This window comes from Cinclus cinclus, chromosome 4 (assembly GCF_963662255.1).
Source record: "Cinclus cinclus chromosome 4, bCinCin1.1, whole genome shotgun sequence".
NCBI lineage: Eukaryota > Metazoa > Chordata > Aves > Passeriformes > Cinclidae > Cinclus > Cinclus cinclus.
The window spans coordinates 57,873,453-57,895,865 of NC_085049.1; the positions used below are offsets into that span (position 1 = coordinate 57,873,453).

General features: G+C 44.9%; 1 protein-coding gene across 3 annotated transcripts in view; it reads right to left on the reverse strand.

Annotated features, from left to right (window-relative positions):
- Nucleotides 1-842: 842 nt before the first annotated feature.
- Nucleotides 843-22,413, reverse strand: part of TMEM184B (transmembrane protein 184B) — a 30,267-nt gene continuing 8,696 nt past the window's right edge. The window contains exons 2-10 of one of the 3 annotated variants that reach the window (XM_062492171.1): nt 18,220-18,477; nt 15,756-15,921; nt 12,445-12,535; nt 11,829-11,904; nt 8,587-8,678; nt 8,127-8,296; nt 6,024-6,218; nt 5,119-5,142; nt 843-4,115 (exon numbers count right to left, since the gene is read on the reverse strand). In XM_062492171.1, the coding sequence (XP_062348155.1) occupies nt 3,874-4,115; nt 5,119-5,142; nt 6,024-6,218; nt 8,127-8,296; nt 8,587-8,678; nt 11,829-11,904; nt 12,445-12,535; nt 15,756-15,921; nt 18,220-18,477 (1,314 nt within the window). In that variant the 3' untranslated portion in view covers nt 843-3,873. The remainder of the gene's footprint in view (nt 4,116-5,118; nt 5,143-6,023; nt 6,219-8,126; nt 8,297-8,586; nt 8,679-11,828; nt 11,905-12,444; nt 12,536-15,755; nt 15,922-18,219; nt 18,478-22,413) is intronic. The other 2 variants (XM_062492172.1, XM_062492173.1) reach the window with 2 other exon arrangements.

A 22,413-nucleotide genomic window follows, 5' to 3' on the forward strand; every position in this document is an offset into this window, starting at 1 on the left:
GCTCAAGAATGTGTTCAAAAAAGATGGGATGGGGGGGTAGCTCATGCCTTTTTAGGACAAAATCAGATTTATAGTCTTTGAGAAAAAAGGGCTAAAAAAGCACACTTAATGCTGAATACCACCCCCCAAACACTTGCTTTCCGGAGCAGTGCAGCTGTGCTGAATCAGCTTTTCACTACAAAAACTCCCTCCAGGCTGTCCTTGGACCAGGTACAGGAGAGGCAGGTGCAGGGCATCTGTGCCCACAAACTTCTCTGTTGAGTGAATCACCTTATCACCTTACCTGGGAACAGCAAGGACAAAAGTGAGGAGCAGGAGAAGAAGTGTAGGTTTGTTACTGGGAGGTTAAGCCAGACCTCCTCCCTGTGTGGAAAAAAACCACCCTTCCTCAGAGCTGAGTGGGAAAATGGTGAGCATGTTCCAAATGCCCAGGTGGGCCGGGTCTCCTGCAGCACTCAGGCTGGTTTTGGGGTTTGACATTCCCAATCTCTGCCACTGTAAATGGCCCCAGCCCCAAAAACTGCTCACGGAAGAAAATTCCCAAAGCCATTGTTTGCTGGGGCTCTCTCTCTCTCCTGTTGGTGTTTCACAGTGAGCACCTAAGGTAAGATCCATCTCTACTCCAGGTTTTTGACACGTGGGCTTCACTCCTGCCTTGTGCCAACAGTGGTGTTTCTCAGCCCAGAGTGCTGCAGTGATGCTTCCCCATCAGCTCCTACACACATGTGGAGTCTTCCTTGCAACAAGAGGACAAGAGATCCTGACCCACCCACCCTCAGTCCCTGCAAGGACAAAAAACTCAGAGAAGTCACCCATACAGCACCACACAGAGGCAGCTTAAGTACAATCTATATTATCTCTATATTCTTTATTTGTCATCATATTTGCTCATTTCTGCGGAGTATAACGCCACAAAGACCAAAATAGAGAGCGGCTTGTCGCTGAGCTCACATCAGTTAAACACAATAGGTACAAAACTAGGTGACTCTGTCTTATTTATCATACTTTTTTTCAGTCATTTATATACAAAGAACTACTCTATATGGAAAAATAATAAACAAATCCCATGGGTATGTTACATGGTAAATGAAGGAAGGAAGAGCAGCTCCAAGGGTTTACTCCTGGAACTGGCACATTTCTTGGGTCCTGGGCTACCATGAGCAGACCTACAAGACCATGGATGCCTTGGCCTTCTTGGTCTCGAGCTCTGGATCTCATATTTGTTCCTCCAACACAATGTGGCTTCAGAGCCAGTGCTTGCTCTGGCACTTGCTGGTCATGATGGAGAGCAGGAAGCTCAGTGATGGATGATTTTGCGTGTGTTAAAAAACATATATATATATATATATATATATATGTATATAAAATTATAAACTAGGGCAGCTGGCTTGTTGGGTACTAGCTCACTAGGCTCCTCTGAAGGCAGCTGGTGCAAAAGAGTTGTACTTGAAACCATTACACACAGGATACTTTGAGAATATCCAGATCCTCTGCACAGCATATACATATATATACATTTATATGTATATACGTATGCAGGAGACATTTCAAAATAAGTTCTCAGAAATGCTTCTCTAAGACTGGACTAACTTCATGCTCAATGGGGCAATCACACCAATTTCAGCTGCCAAAATGCAACAAATACTGGGGGCAGCCACCAAGTGATACTGGGACATCGTCAAGGCCTGCAAATCCAAAGAAAGGGGAGGATGGGATCCTTTCCCATGCCCCACTTTCCTAAGAGAGAGAGAGTAACAGTATCAGTATCTCACATTAAAGGACTATTAATCAAAGCCCCAGAAAACAGAAGCAAAGTCTGTTCAATCTTCAGCCCTGCTTTCCAGGTGGCTTATGCATGAGGAAATTTTACGCCAAGCCCACACAAAGCCTGACAAAGTGTGTTTGCATGTCTAATTAAGCAGCCACAATCTTAGGAAAATTAGTAACCAACAGCATGGCACTGCAGGATTTGTGTAAATGGGAAAAATCAAGCAGCAGAGAAGCTGTTGGATCTACTGACCCTGCTTCCAGCTCCCTCAGCAGTACTGTTGCTCTCACCTGCTTCACCATCCCCCAGAAACATCAGTACAGGAGGAGGCACTACCCTTAAGCTTTTCCCTTATCCTCAAAGCAAGGAGCAAACCTGCCTCTGTTAAAACCCTTTTGCCCAGCTTGGGTAGAGGTGCTGAATAAATGAGGTGCTCTTCACTCACTGTTGCTTCTTAGACACTCAGTGAACAAGCAGATGGATTAGGAAACAAATGGAAAGGTAAACTCCAGGCACCAAACCAGACTCCAGCTCTCCTAGCAGAACAGCAAGGAATAATCCAGAATCATACAGGTCTGCTCTTGGCAGGGGAGGCGTGAAGCTGGAGAGGAACACAGAAACTACAGCTGAACACAGTAGCTTGCTCCAATCTCTCAATTTTGCTTCCTGCTTGCAGGTAGGAGCATCTGAGCTATAGCACTTGAGCGTGCTGCCCACTTCTCTCCTAGATAATTTTAAGCAAACAAGAAGCATTTCCTAGTCTCTGGATAGATCTACAGAAGGATCATTTTCATTTTGGTTCTACTAAATACACATGGGTTCATCCAAAACCCAAGAGAAGCAAGGCAAAGCTTCTCCCACTTCCATGGATGCTGGTTCCATCCTTGGTAGCACTGCAGGTGCAGCAGAGCCTATGAAATGTGCAGCAGCAGCAATTGCTGCCTGAGAAAATAAAAGGGACAAATTTGACCAGCCAGGTCATGTCAGGTTTCAAGTCTGTTCCAGCCTGCCCCAGAACAGCTACAAAGGAGTGTGCAACATTCCTTCCTGAATATTCCAGCCTAAGGGTGAAACTTGTGTAGCTCAGGGAAAGTCAGTGATGATGAGCATGGGGAGAGCTACCTGTGAGAGACCATGACCTACTCTGGCAGCTACCTCTAACAGGGGCAGATGTGATGCTGGGGGACAGGAAACAAGATGTAAAACTGGTTCTGTGTTGATGTATCTTCCCTTTCCAACAAGGGGTGAAGGGGCCAGAGCTCTACAAACTTCCACCATCTATCACAGCCAGTCCTCAGTCTTGTTAGCAGGAGACAGATGCTCCAGGGAGGCTTCCTGTCACAGGAACACAAGGGAGATGGGAAACTTGGACACCTGGTGATTAAAAAACTCCACTCTTGTGAAAAAGTTATTCTGTTCCCACTGAGTTTCAACAAGCTTTTATAACAATTGGGGATGCAGGGAGCCAAGGAACATGAATAAAGTCCCGTCCTTTTCCCCTTCACTCCCTCCAGTGACTCAAGGACTCATAACCAGGTACTCAGGAGGGTGGGGACAGATGTTCCTTACTTAGCACTCAAAGCAATGGCTATACAGAAAGACCAGTCTCAGGTCTGGTCCTCTGGAACACTTATGGCTGCATCCCCATCCTATTTGCCAAGGATTACAGAGATGTTAGTACCAGGGAGTTGGGGAGAAAACTGCGCCTACATCAACCTTTCAGGAAAAGAAATAGAAAGCAGTCAGGTTTTCCTGTTAGAAAAAAAAAAAAACCAAAAACATTTTTGGTTACAAATCTAGGCTCTGGCCAGTCACACTCCACACCAAGCTGGGCAGGTGTGGGAAGTCAGAGCCCCAAACCCTGGATCTTTGCTTGAATCAATTCGATTGCTGCTGCAAGGAATGAGCTCGAGCACGGAGTCCTGGCCATTCTGCCACCTCTGCATTGCTCATCATGTCCATACCCACAAAAACTAATGGGAAGTGCCCACTTCTGCAATCTTTACTCTCTAGGAAGTGATATGACTTGTGTATTTCTGCATTAATAAATTATTAAAAAATAAAAATAGAAAGAAAATGACAGCCTGTGCTGGCAGTTTCCCCTCCTAGAATTCATCATCAGAGCTCAGCAAGAGGGTCTTCTCGTTGTCACGGGCACCGGAGCAGCTGTGGGAGCGTGAGATCACATGGCTGCCATTGCGCCAGGGGGGACCGTGCTCCAGTGTCGACTGCTGGGTGTACTGCTGGTAGGCTGGAGAGAAGTTGTGGATGGCATCTTGGACAATGTCATGGGGATTCATGGTCTCCTTGAGGCTGCTGGAGATGCTCTTCATGGGAGCACAGCGACCTGTTTGGGTAAGACAGGAAAGGACAAGTAAAGAACACTGCTGCCTTCCTCACACCCCTTAATACAAAGGTAAGGAGAACAGGGAACATGCAGTCCTAGATCTTGCAGAAGGTGCCTTACAGACTTCCTTAAGCAGCTGCTGAGGAAATGCCACACAAATAGTGTTGAGTTTTATCAGTGGTGCTCCTAAACCCAGATACTGAGCCAAGTGAATCCACCACAGGACATACCCACAGTGACAACCTCCACTACACACTATTGGTGCTGGCCTGGGTGTGCAATGAATACAGTCAGGTAGGGAGGTGCTCCCCTAAACACTTTCAGAAGACAAAAAACTAAGTCAATTTTAAAAATACAGGAGAAAGGGCATTTGCCACTCCACTCACTGGAAATCAAGACTGCTAGGTGGTATCAAAGTGCCCATGGGAAAGAGATCATATGAGTAAAAAGCAGCACAAAGTAAGGAAAGGAGGAAAACAGGCAGTACTAGAGGCAGAACTACCCCATGGGTCATGATGATACCATGAAGAAAGCAACAGATGTACCGCCCAAGTGCTAAGCACAGAAGGAAGCTGTGTCTCCTTCTAGGAGCTGCCATGTCTCATGGCTTCTAGGTTCCATTTCCAACGTGGGCTTCTACCTCTGCTCAGTTCTGGGGATGAGCTCCCCAGAGAACCAAAGTATGCTGATCATCTGTGGCAATTATAAAAGTGAAGGGAGGCTGGGGTGAGAGCAGCTCCTTTGAGAGCCTGCATAACTCTTTGGAGAGAGATTCCCACAGCTCTGACACAAATGCTCTAAAGCTATGCGTTAATGCCCATGCAGCCCTTTCACTGCTTATAATCCAGGCAACCCTAAAGTAGCTGTGTGAGGCAGATTTACAGACTTGTGAGGAAAGGGGAACAAGTGACAGGGCAGGTTGTAGGCAGGCTGGGAATCAGGAGAGAACAGCATCCCAGCTAAAAACTAACTGAGACAAACACACAAAACATGCTGTACCTACCGTATGGCCCATATGATGGAACAGCTGCATCAGGGACCAGTGGCCAAAGCAAGGGAGAGATAAAAGGAAGAGGAGAGAAATACAGAGACAGAGAAAGAGGAAATAACAAGAACTGAACAAGGCCCACCGCTGAAACATTCCCCACTGTACTGACCTGTAGTTTACCCTTTCATCACCCATAGATTTCATCTCCCCCCACTGCAACCACTGTACTTCCAAAACCTCTGGGGCTGGCTGGGACGGAGGGGTCACTTACATTGACACTGCTCGAGGGCTGCTGTCTTCCAGCACCTCGGCACAGATCTCCCCCAGCAGGAAGGAATCCCTTTATTTGGAAAACACTGCGTAGACTAGGTACAAACCCCCCTCTTCCAGAGATAACATCCATCCTCCTCTTCCCCAAAATATGAATCTTCCTTATAGCAGCCCAGCCCTCACAAAGTCATTACAGGAAGATCCTCCTCCTCTATGACAAACATATTGCCAAAGCATAGCCTCATCTTCCCAAGCCAGATTCAAAACAGAGCCTGATTTAGGCCCTGTCCCTCCTGCCTTCAGTCTGTTGCACAATCTGGAGCAATGGAGTTCCCCTTTGGGGAGACAGGAAGAAGGACAAACCCACTCCACCGAAACAATGCAACATCTTACAGCCCTCAGGTCTGCAACAAGTTGTTGTGGGTGGCATGCTGGGGAACTGAAAAGGGAACAGTGCAATTGAGTGCAAGGTTTCTGCCCTGGAGAGCTGTTGCACAATAAATCTGTTCAGACACCACGCAGGAGGGGATGTGGCGTTTTCCAAGCTATCGGGTTGGGAATCCTATCAGTGTGCTGGCTGCCTGAAGGACCAGTCACCACCCAGTCTCACTACCAAAGAGTCAAGCAATATGCATTGGCATACGTCCTACCTTGGGCATCAATTCTCTTGTCCACATACACCTTGTATGTGAAGGCGTGGCGCAGGGCAATGGCTGCAAAGAACATCTCCACACAAATGATGAAGTCTTGATAGCCAGCAGCTACTGTGCCTTCACCCACAGACACATTAGCAGAGTGGATTTTGGGGATGGCACCACATTTTTCCAAAATGGCCAACAGCATCCCTAAACAAAGTAATAAGTTCATGTAAATGTGCAGAAAACATGGTCTCACAGTAACTGCAACGAATGGGAACAGTTTTTTGTGGTCTATGTGCTAGACAGAACCCAACTCACCACAGGAGCTACTAACACGCACCTACGGTCACTTGTGCAACAGAGAAAGGAAGAATAGAAACAAATACTTTTAGGCAAATAATGGTCAAACACTCTTCTATCAATGGTCAAACACCTCTTCTAGTCTCAACTGACACACAAACTGTGGAATTAACTGCTGCAGGACTTAATCAAGTCCAAAAGGGTAAGAGGAGTCAGATATTTCTGTAAGCAATCCTGTGATCTCAGTGTTGTCTCAAAATAGGTTCTTTCACATAGTGTGCAAGAGGTCAATCCACACAAAGAATAGAGGTATTTGGCTTATTTACAGTTCTGCATAGAAAGGGGTGCTGGCTGGCAAATCCACAAAGCCAGCATGATGACTACCATAGCTTTTTGCTATTTATACATTTTAGAAAACAAAGCAAATAATGTTCCTTGGCTAAAAATTACCTAATTCTCTTTTTAATTAGTATTCTGTCTTCTATTGGTTAATGATCCTCTCATTGTTCATGCTAATTAGTCTGCATGCTCAGTCTTTCTCTCCTTTTTAGTCGGTGGTTTCTTGGGTCCCTGACCATGATCTCCCCCTGACAGAAGTATCTTTAACCCAGTTGCTGAGCTGTCTTTATTAGTTTCTTCCTTGTCTTGGGGGTTCTGCCAAATGTCTCTGCGGCCTGTAAATTCTGCATTCTTGGAGCCCACTACCTGTGGTTCGTTCATCCTTCTTCCCACGCTTTGTTAACCTCCCCTGAGGTCACTGAAAAATTCTGCTGTCAGGTAATTTGTCTAACACCTGGACATCACTTGGAGCTTGTTTGTTAGCTGCTGTTTCACAGATTAAACCTCTTTTCTTGTTGATTAGACTTGAAAGCATACCAAGATCAAACACCAAAGAACATCCTTTCTTAAGAATATTTTGACATATTACACATTTTGCAACATCAGCACTTGCACTAGATAGAACAAAAACTGAAGTAAGCGAACTTTTCATTTAAGCATATTAGTGTTCTTGACACATCACTGTAAGAAAGAAGTTTCTCCCTGTCCACAGCTTAGTGGCTGAAGAATTTCAGAGAAGATAAAGTGTGTGACCAGATGCCGCAAGATGATAAACTAGACAGCCTATTAGTTTGTCTGTAAACAGGGAGGATGGGCTGTACTCCAACAGCCTAAATTCTACCTAAGTTCCTACTCAATTAGTCTTTGAAGTGCAACTCAGTAAACCTAAGTAGGGCATTCAACAGGGAAACGCTTCAAGCCAATTAGTCAGAAGCACTAAGCTTAGGTGGAATTTCAACTTTACGACTGTGCCTCTGCTTCACGTGTATGAATTCTGAATGTCCTTCTCCCATCAGTGGTTCTGTGGCAGCACACACTGCATCCAGCCAGCTTGCTGCTTCATATACATCACAGACATACCATTAAAATTTTATTTATAGAGTACTAAAAAAAGCACTAAAATTTTTTAGATGTGCTGCTTTAATCGGTAAAATGGCAGCATGCAGATAAAAGTTGGCAGCTTATGCTTTATGGTTGTTTCAGGAATGCAGAGGACTCTTCACCCTATCAGCTGATTTTGCCAGGTACATATTCTTGTGCACACACACACAGGGATAAAAAGAATTCAGGAGCATATAAACAAAAATTAAACTGAGCAAAACAGGTTTCTCAGAGAAAAGCAATGAATGACTACAGACGAAATGGAATACAAAAAGAATTTCTGTCTATTAATCAACATATGCTCTATCAACTCCTGTGTCTGAGCTCCTGCAGAGAGCTCTTTGTGCCTACCAAGGGAAGGGGAGAGCAGCTCACCTTGCCAGAAGGACAGGAAGATGACAGACTTCACCATGAAGAACTTGAGGACTGGGCTATAGGGACTGAGCAGCTCACGTGTGGCAAAGTAGAAAAGGAAGAGGGCATACAGTGCCAGGCTGACAGAGATGTTGTAGATGATCGTCACATAGAGGTAGCCACTGGTTACACTGAAAAGAGAAGATATACATGAATGCCTGAAACATCAGCATGACGTTTTCCCCTTGCCACTGTCAATGGAGAGTTCAGAAAGTCCATTTCCTTCCTGCCTCCCTGTCCCATTCCTACCTCCAAACCAAGGCAGAAGAAACATGAAACTAAGAGGGCTACCTCTCCCTTCTTTTCCTATGTACATCGACCCACGTACTCCCTTCTTTTCCCAGCACACACACGGACAATAAGAAAAGCCAGGCAGAGAAGGGGCAGCCAAATTCTTGCATGCTAAAAAAAATAAACTTACTCAAAGTCACCATCCTGGTACTTGCCGAAGGCCTGAAGGATGACTGTGCTGATCGCCATAAGGGGCTTCACCACACAGAACTGCAGGGTAGCCTACAGGAACGAGAGGGGAGGAATGAGAAGGCAGGTGGTGCAAGAGGACAAGCTGCCAAACCAGCACCACAATGGAGTGTCCACTGGGACCACTCAGCAAGGTAACACAATCCAGCCCTAACAAGAACTCTGACCCTGTCACTTGCTAATTAATTGTGTTTGAGGACTGCAGCACCCAAAAGGAGATGAAGGAGTTTCAGAAGATGTACATGTACTATCTTGTCCAGAATGGGAAGAAAAACCTCTCTGTAGGGTTCTTCTAGAAACTGCTCAGCCCCCCTCTTCCAGAGCTGCTTTTCACAGGCTGTGCTAGAGCCCATTTATGAACTGTAACAGTATGAAAAACAAAAAATCCTACACTGTGCTATGGCACAGATACAGCAGGTCTAACAGAGACATACTGGGGAAGGGAAGCAAACTCCAGTCCATAGTTGTCACAAAGTTAGGCAAGAAGGTCCCCTGGATCAGAGGGGAATCCCATTGTCAGAGGAGGAGCTTTCGACAACTGCCACAATATTCAGGCATTTTGTAAACACAGCAATATGTGTTGCCACACACAAGTTAAGAGCTATTCTGTTGTCATCCACATGACCTTTACTGAATCTCCCCAAGGATTCTGTGGCACTTGGGATCAGCTCTATCCATTCTGCCTGTATAAACTACTGCTCCTATTGGGACTGAGTGCTCTCTCAAAACCACCGCATTCTTCAACTTTCTGCAGATGTTGAACTTGGAAGTCCTAAAAAAGAGAATCCTAAAAAGGTCCTAAAAATGTCTCCCTGTAGAGATGTGACCTGTGTCTCCCTGAAGGAGGCTGGAAGAGCCTGGGTAGGTGCTGACCTGTGTGTGTGTGGGGAGAGCTATGTAAGGAAAGAAGGTAAAACCAAACAGTAATAATTGCTTTGGATACGATGCAATTTGTTAGTGGTCATAAGACTTCAAGGAGATTAAAAACCCCAGCACATGCCAGTTAGTGAGTCACTTTAAATATGTGAACTGGAAAAGGTCAAGCTAATTGGTAAACAACTCCATCCTCTGAGCTTCCCCTCCTTCTAATCTGGGGACATTTTAACCATTTCCCTGCAATCCAAACCACCACATACTATTTTTAGCTGCTTCTGTAGAAGATGCTATAGCGTATGGGAAGCACATGGACGGTGTGTGACCCATGTGTGAGGGTCACCAGACAGAGGCCCAGCAAAGAATCTTGATCAAGACATCTTTAAAGAAACAAGCTGTTGGGATTTCAGACCACAGACACCAGCACACCACAACACTGCTGGATGTCCACAGGCAACACAGGTTCATGGACTGACCCACAACAGGCACCTGCCTGAGAAAAATTGGGGGCATGGTTGAAGGTTGTTAGAAAAAAATGTTTATAACACACAGATCCCTTCAGGATGAAGGGGACTAGAAAGAGCAGAAAATGGGCAGGTGGTGATGGGAGGTAATAGAAATGCCAGAGATGCTGAGAGCAGGGCTAAAACGGGCAAGGTGTTCCTTTCAGCACATTCCTCTTCCTGATCATCACGATCGTGGATACTGCACAGAACAGCACTTGACATTTGTTCTGTTGCCCTTTCAAACGAGCCTTCCCAGGTATTTGCCTTGAAAGGTCTTCCCCCAAAAATCCTGGAAGTCTAGAAGTACTAGAAAGTGAACCTTGGCATCAACAATTTCTCACCAAGGCAGTATTTAAGTTCAAGCCAAGAAGGATGGAAGTATTTAAGCATCTCTTTGCAATACACCTCCCTCACAGCCTCCACAGCAGACTTAGCAGTTAGCAAAGGGCAGGCATGAGTAGAAAAATTGCTGCAACATACCAGCAAAAGAAAAGCAAAATATCTACCAAAGACCAAGTTATCAAACAAGCTGGGATTTGTGGAGGCCAGCAGAAAAAACACACCTTCCCCATTCCCCAAGGTGTGCTTCTAGTCCTCAGTGTTGTGAACAAACTTTCCAAACACAGACACGTGCAATCCAGGTGGTGATAACTGCAAGAGGCTGTAGGAGCCTGAGAAGCAAGAAGTCTTAAGGGAAATTATTTCTCCAGCATTCTTTCACTTTCATGGGTGCTTATAATATATTTAAAAGGTAAAAGTTAACATTAGGAGCAATAGGAATAGTTAATGCAGTGAATCAACCAAAGGGTGTCCAGGTGAAATCCATGAGACAGTTGAAGCAACATATTGGGTTCAGACTAGAAAAGAAAAGTATCAGTCAAGAAAACAGAAAAGCTGTAAGGACACAATATGGGGCAGGGACAAATAGAACAGATATGCAGAAGAAGTCATCTTTTGAAAATGGCCACTTGTGCAGCACTGCTTAACACCAGATACTACCATGAGGCTACACTGTACTTTTGATGCTCCTGCATATTGCTGAAACACAGAAGATGGGCCATGATGTTCAGTTAGAGAAGCCAGGGCAGATATCTAAACCTGCTGACTAAAATTACAGTGACCTGAGCCCTTTCAAAGAAGCAGACCTGCTTCACACTGCCTCCAACAGAAACCTCCTGTGTTCATCTGAGCAAGTGAGCAAAGCTTTGAAATTCACCTGCTGTTTCATGACAGCCAGAGGTGACTGACCTGCCATGAGCAGACAAGGGCTGTACAGAGGTTTAGGTCTCCCCTATTCCACCACCCCCAACATCCCCAGTTCAGCACAGACAGACACACATGCTGAGCAATACTCCGTTCCTCCTACAAACCAATGTGTCATGCTTAACCTCCACCCCCTCCTCAGCTCCAAACCACAACAGCAGCACTGGGAATTCAGGAGGCTGTTACACAATGGTGGGGTGTCTGCGACACAACACAGACATGAATTTCTTAGAGTTGGGGCCTCTGTAATCCAGAAAGGAAGAGTTTCTTCCTAGGATTAACATCAGTTCTAGGAGATAACTTGTATCTTAAAACTAAGGCCTTCCTGATGTGGTGTTGAGTAGAAAATGATGAAATCATTCTTAACAAACAAACCAACCCTCAAACACCTCCCTCTTCTCAGCAGTCTGCAGGCTTCTCAAAATGCTATTAGAACCACCCTCCCCCCCCGAAAGATCTCAGAAATTCAGCAGCAAAAGGCACCACTGCCACTCCCACACACCTAATTTCTGCAGAATGTCCACGTCCCTCCAGCCCATACCTGTTTGCAGAATCTCAGGAATCCAATTGAATATGTCTTTCCCCACAGGCAGCAAGTCCCATACACACAGCTGGACCTGAAAGAGCCAATACAAGATGACAGAGTTCACAAGCAAGATTTGGGCAAGAGTGCAAGATTCCTACCCTCTTTATCTACTTCTCTGTAGCAAAGTTGTAGGACTGGTGCCTTCTTTAACAATGACTGCAGTTATGGCCATACCCTCTTTTGGAGACATGTCTATAACAAGATCCTGACTATACACTGCAATTTTTTTTCTCCTGTCACTGAGTAGCATGGAGAGAAGTATAGATCCTAGAGGAGACACACAGAATGAACTGAAGACAGAAAAGAAATAAAAGAAGGAGAAGAGAGTAAGAAAATAAGCCAAGGAATAGGCAGGTGTCCAGAAAAACTGTGAATCAGTTCCAGCTTGCCTAAGAGGATGTGATCAGCCTGATCTGTCTCACAGCAAGGTACTGGTAAATCATCATCATCCATGCTGCCCAGTTCAGCAGACATTTGCCACCTGACACAGTTTTTCAGGACAGGGATAGAGAAATAGTAGATAGGTACAGAAGGAGGACAGCGTCATACTGTAAGCACAATAAATACTCACTCAATTGGTTTCCCTCTGATCTCAGACATGATGGAGCTCTCCCCTCCCAGGTACTCATAGCAGAGGCTGAGAAAGTTGTATATTACAAAGGCTGCAAAGACATTGATCACAGTAAAATGACAACCAACTTCAAAACAGGTGCGAGGACCAAGAATACAGTCAGCAGCAGACCAAACATTAGCAGGGACTGCTTATGCAGCACATTTCCCTCCCCAGCACTCCAGATTTTCACTGCATTTATCATCCTACCTCAGCACTCACAAGACTATCTGAATAGGAGTTTGGCCAAGGTCCCAAGCCAGTTCCATGACTCATACCAAAAGGGTCACAGAACCATTTAAAATTGTGGTCAGTCTCTCTTTTATTTGGCATCTGTAAGATGCCATTCTTTACAGGCTTCCTGTACATTATTCCAGGATATTACACTGGTACTAAATAATCTGGAAAAGGTATCTCTGATCCATCAGCCATATGTTATCTCCTGTATTTAACCTTTAAGCTGATGAACACGATTTGTCTCTGACAGGTAACCAGGCTATAGACATAACAATCAGTGAAATTCTGTTTTCATGTCTTGGGGGGACTTTTGCAAAACAGACTCTGTGCTTCATTTTCCCAAAAAAAGATGAAATTTCTCGTGTGCTGACTAAACTTTTCCTTAGGCCACCTCTTTTGCACTTTCCCCAGCAACCTGGTACAGAGGACAAACAGGCTGACCACTAACACTCTGCTCCATTTCAGTCCCCCATAACTACTGGTGTATTTCTTTTTCATGGGATCCAAACTCACTTAAATATGCATGAAGTGAGCCTGCACACACCCTGTCTGCCACTCTCTTGACTTTTATAATTGCTGTTGGACCCTCAAAGTTAAAATATTTTTTAGGGCAAGGACTGTACTTCTTCATTTGTCACAGATAGCCCTAGGGCAAAATGACAGACCAGATGACCCTTCTTGCAACATTATATTCTATGGTCACCTCTGTCTGGACATTCCCTGGAATGACAACACCCAAATCTGCTTTTTGCCCCAAATAATTTGGACAGAAACAGCTGTCTCAAGGAACTTTAAGACAAGAACAGAAACCTAACAACGTACAACACTGAGAAGCTGATCTCCCCAAGCATCCAGTTATTAGACCTGAGGTCAGTTTTTCCACATGAATGATACTCCAAATTCAGACAAATTCTTCTATAAGCATCTAAACTATGCCCTGGCAAAGAGATACTCCACGCTCCCCAGAACACTTATAGTCTCAAAACATTGTACTTATGGCTTCAGATGTGTCTAGCTGGCAAGACTGCTATGGCACATAAAAACCAGTGGTACACATGCTTCTACGTATGTAATTGGGATATTGTTACTCCATCTGTAATCCTTATTACTGAACGATGTTCACACAGCAATGATTCTGCTAAAGCTTTAATTAGGACAGAAAACACCAACCACTGAAAACTTATTTAAATAACTGTGGTAACCCCTTTTGCCTTCAATTTTCCTGCAACTTAGCTGACAGCTCCCAGCACCCAGAAAAAGAAAGGCTGAGCTTTTCCTATTGTCCTCCAGTGACCCCTGCCCTCTGATGTGGTCATTTACAATACCAGCTGCCCATTCCCAAGGGAAGAGATGATATCAGAGGAAGAAAACAAAACAAAACAAAAAGGAGACATTTCTGCTCATTCATTCCCAAAAGAAGGGCTAACTAGCAAATCTCATCACACCAGCAAAGAACTCTTCTCCCATTCCTGATCCACATCCATCGCTGGTATTCATTATATCAACATAACAAAAAAAAAAAAGCCCAAACAAACCCTACTTGTGTCAGTGTTTCTCACACCCTGGTTTGCAGTTACATGAAAGAGTAACACTAGAACAGGATCCTCCTAAGACCCACTACAAAATACAGTCCACAAATGGCTTAAGACAGCTTTCAAAATTTATTAGTAGGGTCTTCTTCCACCATTCCCTAACAGCTCACTTTGCAATACAAAACCTTTACAAAAAAAAAATAAAGAATGTGGATGGTAAGAGCGGGAAGAGGACTAAAAGGCTGTTTTGAAGCAATCCCCAGAAAATGTGAGGGAGACAACCTGCCTTCCAAAGGCGTTTTCACCTCCACTTGTAGTTTTCTCACACAGGCCAACATGCTGAGGTGAACTCAGGAGTACAGGCAGCCTCCTGAGTAGATGCTCAAATATTTGCAAACTCCCAGAGAAGAGAGGCAGAGGGATAGTGGTTGTTACTAGGAGAGCAGCAGGCTTCCTGCTAGACCTATCCGCATGCACAGGGCTGGGAAAGAAAAAAACTGAGGCCCAAAGATGCTTTAATGCACCATGTGTGCAATTTTTGCCATCTGCTGCTGCATCCAGAGCATTGTTGTGGACCTGAAGGAAGGCATGCTGGCTGGTCCCTTCAGCTGATTAATTTGTTCACATGCCCAGGGGTAATCTCTCTGCAATACAGATCTCACCAAAACAACTGCACTAATGACTTAGCATTTAATGAGGGTATGGTGATAAACTGTCTTCAAAAAGAAACTGCTAGAGTGCAGTATCTCCTGCTGAGTGGGTAGAGGCTTCTTTCAGGATGAGACCAGGAGGGAAGTTACAATAGAATGTACAGGAAAGCAACCATTTCCCCCACATACAATGCTAGTGGTATTACATCACTGCAGCAGATAACCAAAACAGGTGCTCATTCTGAACATGGCACCCTCTCTTCTAGACGATTCCAAAGCACTTTACACTTCAGCAGCCCCAGTGGCCACTGTGCTGCCCTGTGCAAGCAGACAAGTGGCCACAGGATGGGACCAGAATACATTTACTAACAAGCTGCACCAGGACAAAGCAAATGTCTGCCTGCTAAGCACTGTTAAAGAGACAGGAGCTAAGAAATACCTCACTTTCTAACACCCAGATACCATCAGATTTTTTGGCTTTACCAAAAGCTTTCACCTTCCTGAAGCAAAGGACCCCAGAAAACCATAAACAAAACCCTGGAGGGAACGCTCACGCTCAGAGGCCAGTGAGGGAAAGGGTCAAGTTGGACAGGGCTTTGAGCAACCTGATCTAGTGAAAGATGTCCCAGCCCATGGCAGGGGTGCTGCACTAGATGATCTTCAAAGGTCCATCCTGAGATAAACCATCCCATCATTCTATGATTTTCAGTCACTGAGCAAGCTATGGTCCTCCACTTAGGTACACCATTCAGTAGCCGACACCAAGGCTCTCTCCACGTTCTCAACCAGAAATAAAGTTCTCTCAGGCCAGAGAGTTCCCACCCCCTCAGTTTTCTGTCAGACCCCTCCTTACCTTCATAGCAGTCCCGCACTGTGCCAAAGTAAACATAGTACTGGTCATTGGTGAAGAACAGGAGACTGAGCCATGAGTCAAAGGCATAAATGGGCACAATGAAGAGGATCCGAACGATGTAGCGCTGTTCATTTGGGCAGCTGTAGCAGCGGAGATGCATGTAGATCTGAGAGATGGAGAGGGGAGACCAGGATCAGTGGTATACAGAGCACAGAGGAGAAAGTAGAACTGGAGAGTCAGTTGGGCCAGGAAAAACCAACTCAGTGAATCACCTCTCGATTGTCTCCAGCAGCCTCAAGGTGATGAACATAAAAGAAAAGATAAATCGCTGTTATCATATGGCATTGATATAGCAGCCCTTAGTTTGCAGAGATGTGGAAGGAGAGGAAAGAAAAAATGGAGACATTTCTAATCTAGTTTCTCATAGGAAATTAATTTATTTTTACATCACCTTGCCCACATTCTTTTTGTTCATACCTTTTTTTTCCCCAGTCATTGGTCCTATATTCCTGCTATCCTCTTTTAAGTACCTAAGATTCACAACACTGCAGGCTGCTTTCCTCTGAAAGGGACGCTCATTGTGAACACTCACTCTTTTGGCTCTTTTGGATGCTTTTGAGATTGTCACCTGAAACAGCCTAAGAGAGCCCTTTATAGCACATCTCAAAGCTGGTAAGCCATAGTCCATCTGCTCGAAAGGTGTCATTCTGCACATGGCTGACAGCACAGCCACAAAGGGTCAGCCATCAAGAGAGCACTGAGCTCATGCAGTGTGCTTAAAGAAACCACACTGTTCTGTCTGACTGCACACATGCCAATCCTTCTAAGTCACTGGCTGGGGGGAGCACAGCATCCCCACCCTGCCTGCTCCCACCACTCACAGTTCCTTAGCCATCATTAAAACCCACACCTAAGATGCTTTTTTAAAGAATACCCACCTCTCAGAAAAGGTATTGACCACGAGCACACCCTGAAGATGAGCACAACCCCTGTAATGCCCTAATAACACAGGCAGAGCTTCAGCACGATTTGTGGGTACACTCTCTTGACCACAGAGTCAGAATAGGCAAGGCCTCTGCACAGCAATTCTCACTTAGCTGCTGTCCTAGATGCTAGAATTAGTACCAGCCAGCTGATTACATATGTGCCTCACCACTGACTGATTCTGCTGCTTGAAGGGGTACAAGCATTTGTTTGAAGCTTCACCCTGCATCTTGGGGTGCTGTGAGGATTCTCCAGAGACTGAAAAAAACACACACTGACAATCTCATCTTTCCACTGTAAGGAAGAGGGGCTTGTGTCTCTCCAGCTGTCTGTTGCTTGTCCCTCCCTGGTCAAAACTGACTGAAGGGCTCAAAAATACTTGTTTCCTTTGCCTATGAAGGGCTTAAAAGTACTTCCAATTCCTCTTCTTACCCACGAGGAGCTCACAAAAAGCTCATTTCCTGAGAACAGGTTGAAAAGAAGCTATCAAACCTTGGAGATATTTTTGCCTTGCGACAATCCCAGTGACACATCTCATCCAGCACAGAGACAGCTGACACCAGAGTTCAGATGACTCCAAGCTTTGCCCTTGGGATGTCAAAAGAGCCCTGTGATCTGTGTGCCTAGGAGAGCACAGGAACTGCTGCTGTGTAAGAGAACAACAGCGCATTTCAATCAACAGTGTCTCTCTGGCACTGACCTCCACTGGTTTCTTCACAGAAGGACATTAATGCCTAACTGCAATGTTATACTGCAGAGGAAAATTTCTTCCTACCCTCAGCAGGTAATCAATTTGACAGGAGGATCCATGGCACTTGTAATTGTTACCCAAGCTGGTGAAACTGCAGGTGTTACTCTTATTCATCTGTGACTAATCCATTTTTTACCTCCACTGGCCCTTGTGCTCCATCAATACACTGTACTTTTCTATATTCTAGTCATCACTCTGGAATCTTCAATCCAACAAGTACAAAACACGGGTTGATAAATAACAGGGCTTGTGTTTCCCCACTGTATTTTTCAGTTCACATGACAACTGCATGAAAGAGAGGTACAGAACAGGATGCAGGGTTTGACTTATTCTGGCTCCCGGGACACCCGCCCCAGAGAGAAGGGAAGGGAAAAAATTAAAATTAAACATTTCCTGCTACTCCTTTCCTGCTACTCTGCTACAGGCAGCAGAGTTCAGTCTGTGGAATCCACTGGCACAGGAGATCAAAGGAGGAATGTCAAACAACAGGTGACTAGGATCTTTTAGCTAACAGGTGACCCAATAAAAAAAATGTAAGATTCAGCTAAAGACCTGTGAAAGGACAGGCTGAGATAACACACCTTTGTGTAAACCTTCAAGAGATGGCCCAATGTTTTACACCTGCCGGTTTTAAAGAGTGTGCTTCCTCTCCATTCACACTACAGAAATACTCAGTTCCTTCATGTGGGGAAAAGGAAAGGATGAGAAGTACAAGTGACCGGGTTTTACCTGATGGCAGGTGATGAGCAAAGCTGTCCATACAAAGAAACCTGAGATAGCCTGAGCAGCAGTGGTCATGAGGAATATTGGCTGCTCCACAGCTGTGGGGCTGCCATCCTCCGGCATCCAAGAGAAGTTAGGAGCCACAGCTGGAGTGGTGGCAGCTGACCCCAGTCTGGGGGCTGCAGTGACATCAGTCATCATAATCATGTTGCCTTTTGGTGTGAGGTTCCAGCTGGGATTGCTAAACTGCCCACGAGCCAAAACCTGTCAGAGAAGAGAATCAAAAAATAATTGAACCCAGTAGGAAGGAGACAGGAATGTAATAGAACTTTGCATCTCTCACATGCTTTTCATCAGGCTGCTCACATGTTTTGTGAACAGGACCTGGGGAAGTCTGCCACTGCCACCCATCATGATATAACAGATCATGTGGTACTCAGGAACCTCCAACAGGCTCCCAGAGATAATGAAATCTGGCCACTGCCATTATCACCACCCCTCTGCAATAAAAATATACAAGATGAATACAGCATTCTCCAGAGATCACAGAATCATGGGATGGTTTGGGTTGGAAAGGACCTCGAAGACCATCTAATTCCAAGCCCTGTGTAGTGGGCAGGGACATCTTCCACTAGACCAGGTTGCTCTGAGCTCCAACAGACCTGTCCCTGAACACTTTCAGGGATGGAGCACCCCTAACTCCTCTGGGCAACCTGTACCACTGTCTCACCTCTCTCACAGCAGAGAATTTCTTCTAATATTTAACCTACTCTCAATTTAAACCTGTTTCCCTTAGTCCTGTCACTACACACCCTTGTAAAAAGATCAGAAGGAAGTATATAAATCATCCACACTGGAGGATTACAGGAACTCCTAAGTTAACAGCTCTATTTTCCATAAAAGCACAGGTTACTCTGCTGTGTCCTAGGGTCACGGTTAGCCTGCCAAGCTACAACAAGAACATGCACCACAGTGTCCCTGTGTAGGAAGGGGGCAGGGGGAAGAACACCCTAATTCCTCCAGCAAGCAGTGCCCACCTCTCCTACAGCCACGCTGAAAACCACACTCAGCCCAAAGCACCCTCTTTGAAGGATTCGCACTGAAAGCTCTTCTCACTGTGACAGTGCGGATAGCATGAAAGTCATGCTTTTACCAAAATGTGTATGGCATGGTACATTCAGCCAGCCTGTCACTAATTTTACTAACTTTGCATGATGTCAATTTAACCTGATTGGCTTTTAAAAGCCAGCTGACACATAAAAACACATGCCGAACACAAGAATACACAAGGTTTCAAAGCATCATGACCCTTGGCCATTTCCTGGATAAAAAGCTATATTCTTTCAATGGAAAAAAATACTGAAGGTCTAAGACCTGAAGCAGCTATTATTTTCAGTCTGCTCATAAGAAGGCTCTAGTGTGACCTCTGGACTGTAGGAGGATAATCCACTTAAACCAAGATCACAAACAGGCAGCCATTGGTTCTATCCACTAGAAGAGCTGCTTCTGATGTGGCTATCAAAGGGAACAGCATCATATTGCTTCCTTCTGATAACATCCTAATATTTTTCAGAATAGCACTTCTATAAAAGCTCAGACATTGCTCTTACACAGGCCTTTATGATCAGTGGATGGAAAGGGCAATGACCTATTGCCAGCCTACAGCTGCAGCAGGGAAGGACACATCTGTTGTCTACTGACAGGTTGTTGCAGAGCACAAGAGAGAACATCTATTCACAGAGGAACTGCCCCAGGCCTGCTTCACCTAAAGCCACAGCACAAACTAGGGAACAGGTACCCAGTAAAAGCAGAGTGCCAGTAGCAAGTCCTTTCCACATGCACACTAAGGCATGAAAATGGCCCCTTTAGCACAGGTTTTCCCAAAACACACACTTGTATCACTGGTGTGCAGCAGTCTGATATTACCTTATGTTACACTCCACCTCCTTTCTGCTTTCTTCCATGGGGGAGAAAAAAAAAAGTCCTGGGAAATACCCAGATTTATTTAAGCATGTATTATTTTATTATAGGTGGAGCTGCATAAGTGATGTGCCTTAATTTACAAACTGATCATCAAACTTAGCTTTTCTTTGTTCTTTCCAGTGTTTTTTCCCAAAATACCCCTGCTCTGAGTTACAGCTTTCCATAACTGCATGTACAGTAAGGTAATTCCTTTCCAGTCCTGATCAGTACCGGAAACGTAACTTAAGTTTTGAGCTTCTAAGCACATACACACACACACATTTCATTATCTGTACTATATCTAAAAATTTGGAGAGATGGAGGCTGGATGGAGATGTCACAAGTTAGCAAGGTTTTTATTGCTTTGAGAAGGGATTTCCACCCAAATAACTTCTGAAGCAACTGAATACGCATGGTGCTGAGAGGACTTCCACAAAACTCAAAAAGGGCACATCTAAAATGAAATCAGGGCAGATGCAACTGTGGTTAACCTAGCTCTAAATAAAGTCCAGCCAGCTGCAGTCCTGCACATCCCACTGCAGTTTGGGAGCTATGCAACACAGGAAACTGCTAAGCCCTTCCAAAAGTTCATGGGGGAGAAGATCAGTACAGCAGACCACAGGTGCCAGGAGGAACAGGACCAGAACCTACACATTCCGGCTAATCAGACCATAGCAGCAGCACAGACCCAAATGCAGCAGTAACATCCACAGAACTGAGGATCTGAAAGGGAATTCTTCCATGTCTCTGCACTAATTTTAAAGTAAGTGGAAACAGCAAAAAGTGATCAACAAGCATTTTGTCATGACAGGGTTATGTATTCATAAGCAAGGTCAGTCATAAACTGAAGTTGTGCATGTAATCTTAACACTGCCCCCTTGTGATTATACATCAACAGCCATTAATTACAGGATTGTGCATCATTCTTCACCTAATACCCTTCAATTCACACCATCATTAAAATTAATAACTTTTTCCACCACTGTGTTCTGAAAGATAATATACAAACTCTCTTACAAAACAGGGTTTACATCTCCTACCCAAACCACCTCACCCATGAGCGCTCAGGGCTGCCCCTGAGGACAGCTTTTTATTTTCTTGACACCTTTTATTGGTTCTGTGCATCAGTTTGCAGTCCATCCTCCTTGCTAGCAAAACATGAAGGACTGCTGTACTCCAAAATCCGCAAAATTAACATAAACCTTCCAAAATATCCTTTCTAATCTCCTCAAGTCCCACACATCACAGCTACAGTGACAGGTATAAGCAGTGTACAAAGCTATTATGAAATTCTACCGTATGCAAGAAGCTGAAGCTATAAGAGCAATTCTGGTCTACACTCAAGAAACAGGTAATAGCACAGGTGACTGCAGACTTAACCAGGAAAGTGGATTTCAGCTCATTCACTACCACCAGCTCAGTCTGCTAGCTCCTCTTCTGCCTTGTTAAAAAGAGCATTGTGAGGGTGGGCTGTGGCAGCCCTCTCAACAGGCCTTGCTTTTGAGATGTCTCTTCCCACTGTGTGCAACAGGACACAAGCTCAGTAAAGGTGGTGCCTGGGAAGATGTCACAACAAAAATACTGCCTTGATAAGCTACAGATTCAGTATCTTGGTATCAGCAGCTTCCCTCTTACCCGACACTGTGAATGTGTTTTGACACTTATGTTTTGGACACCCAGCTCCATCACAGCCCAAGTCAGTGCCACAACACTTTCCTGGTTACTCTCATGCCTGGGGAAAAAGGTGCTTTCCAACAGCCATAAAGCAATTCCCTATTCACCCCCATCAGCTCTGGGCTGTGATCTCTTTCCCGGTGCTCCTCCCAGCTCGCTGTATTTCTCTGTTGTTTCTTGTGCATGTTAGGCTCCCTGGGACAACCATCTTTTTGTTCTCTGTCCATACAGTTCCCAGCACTGCAAGGTACCAAACCACGAGGAAAGCTCTTCACATTACCATATGTCAAATTAGGGCCGTTTGGAAATCCAAATTACCAAGGAAGTACAAACTAATCTAACACATAATAAATTTTGAAGCATTTCTTACTCTTCTGCCATGTCCTGTTTTCTCTGCCCACCTGTTTCATCTCCACCTCGCTGCTTTCAGTTCAAAGGAGAGTAAAGTTCCTTGCACACTTATTCTCTCTCTCTGGAGAGTTCTCCTAAATATATCAAAGGAAAATATTTCAACACTTCGAAATTTCACTCTTGGAGCTTTCCCCATCTCCAAGTGACTACCTT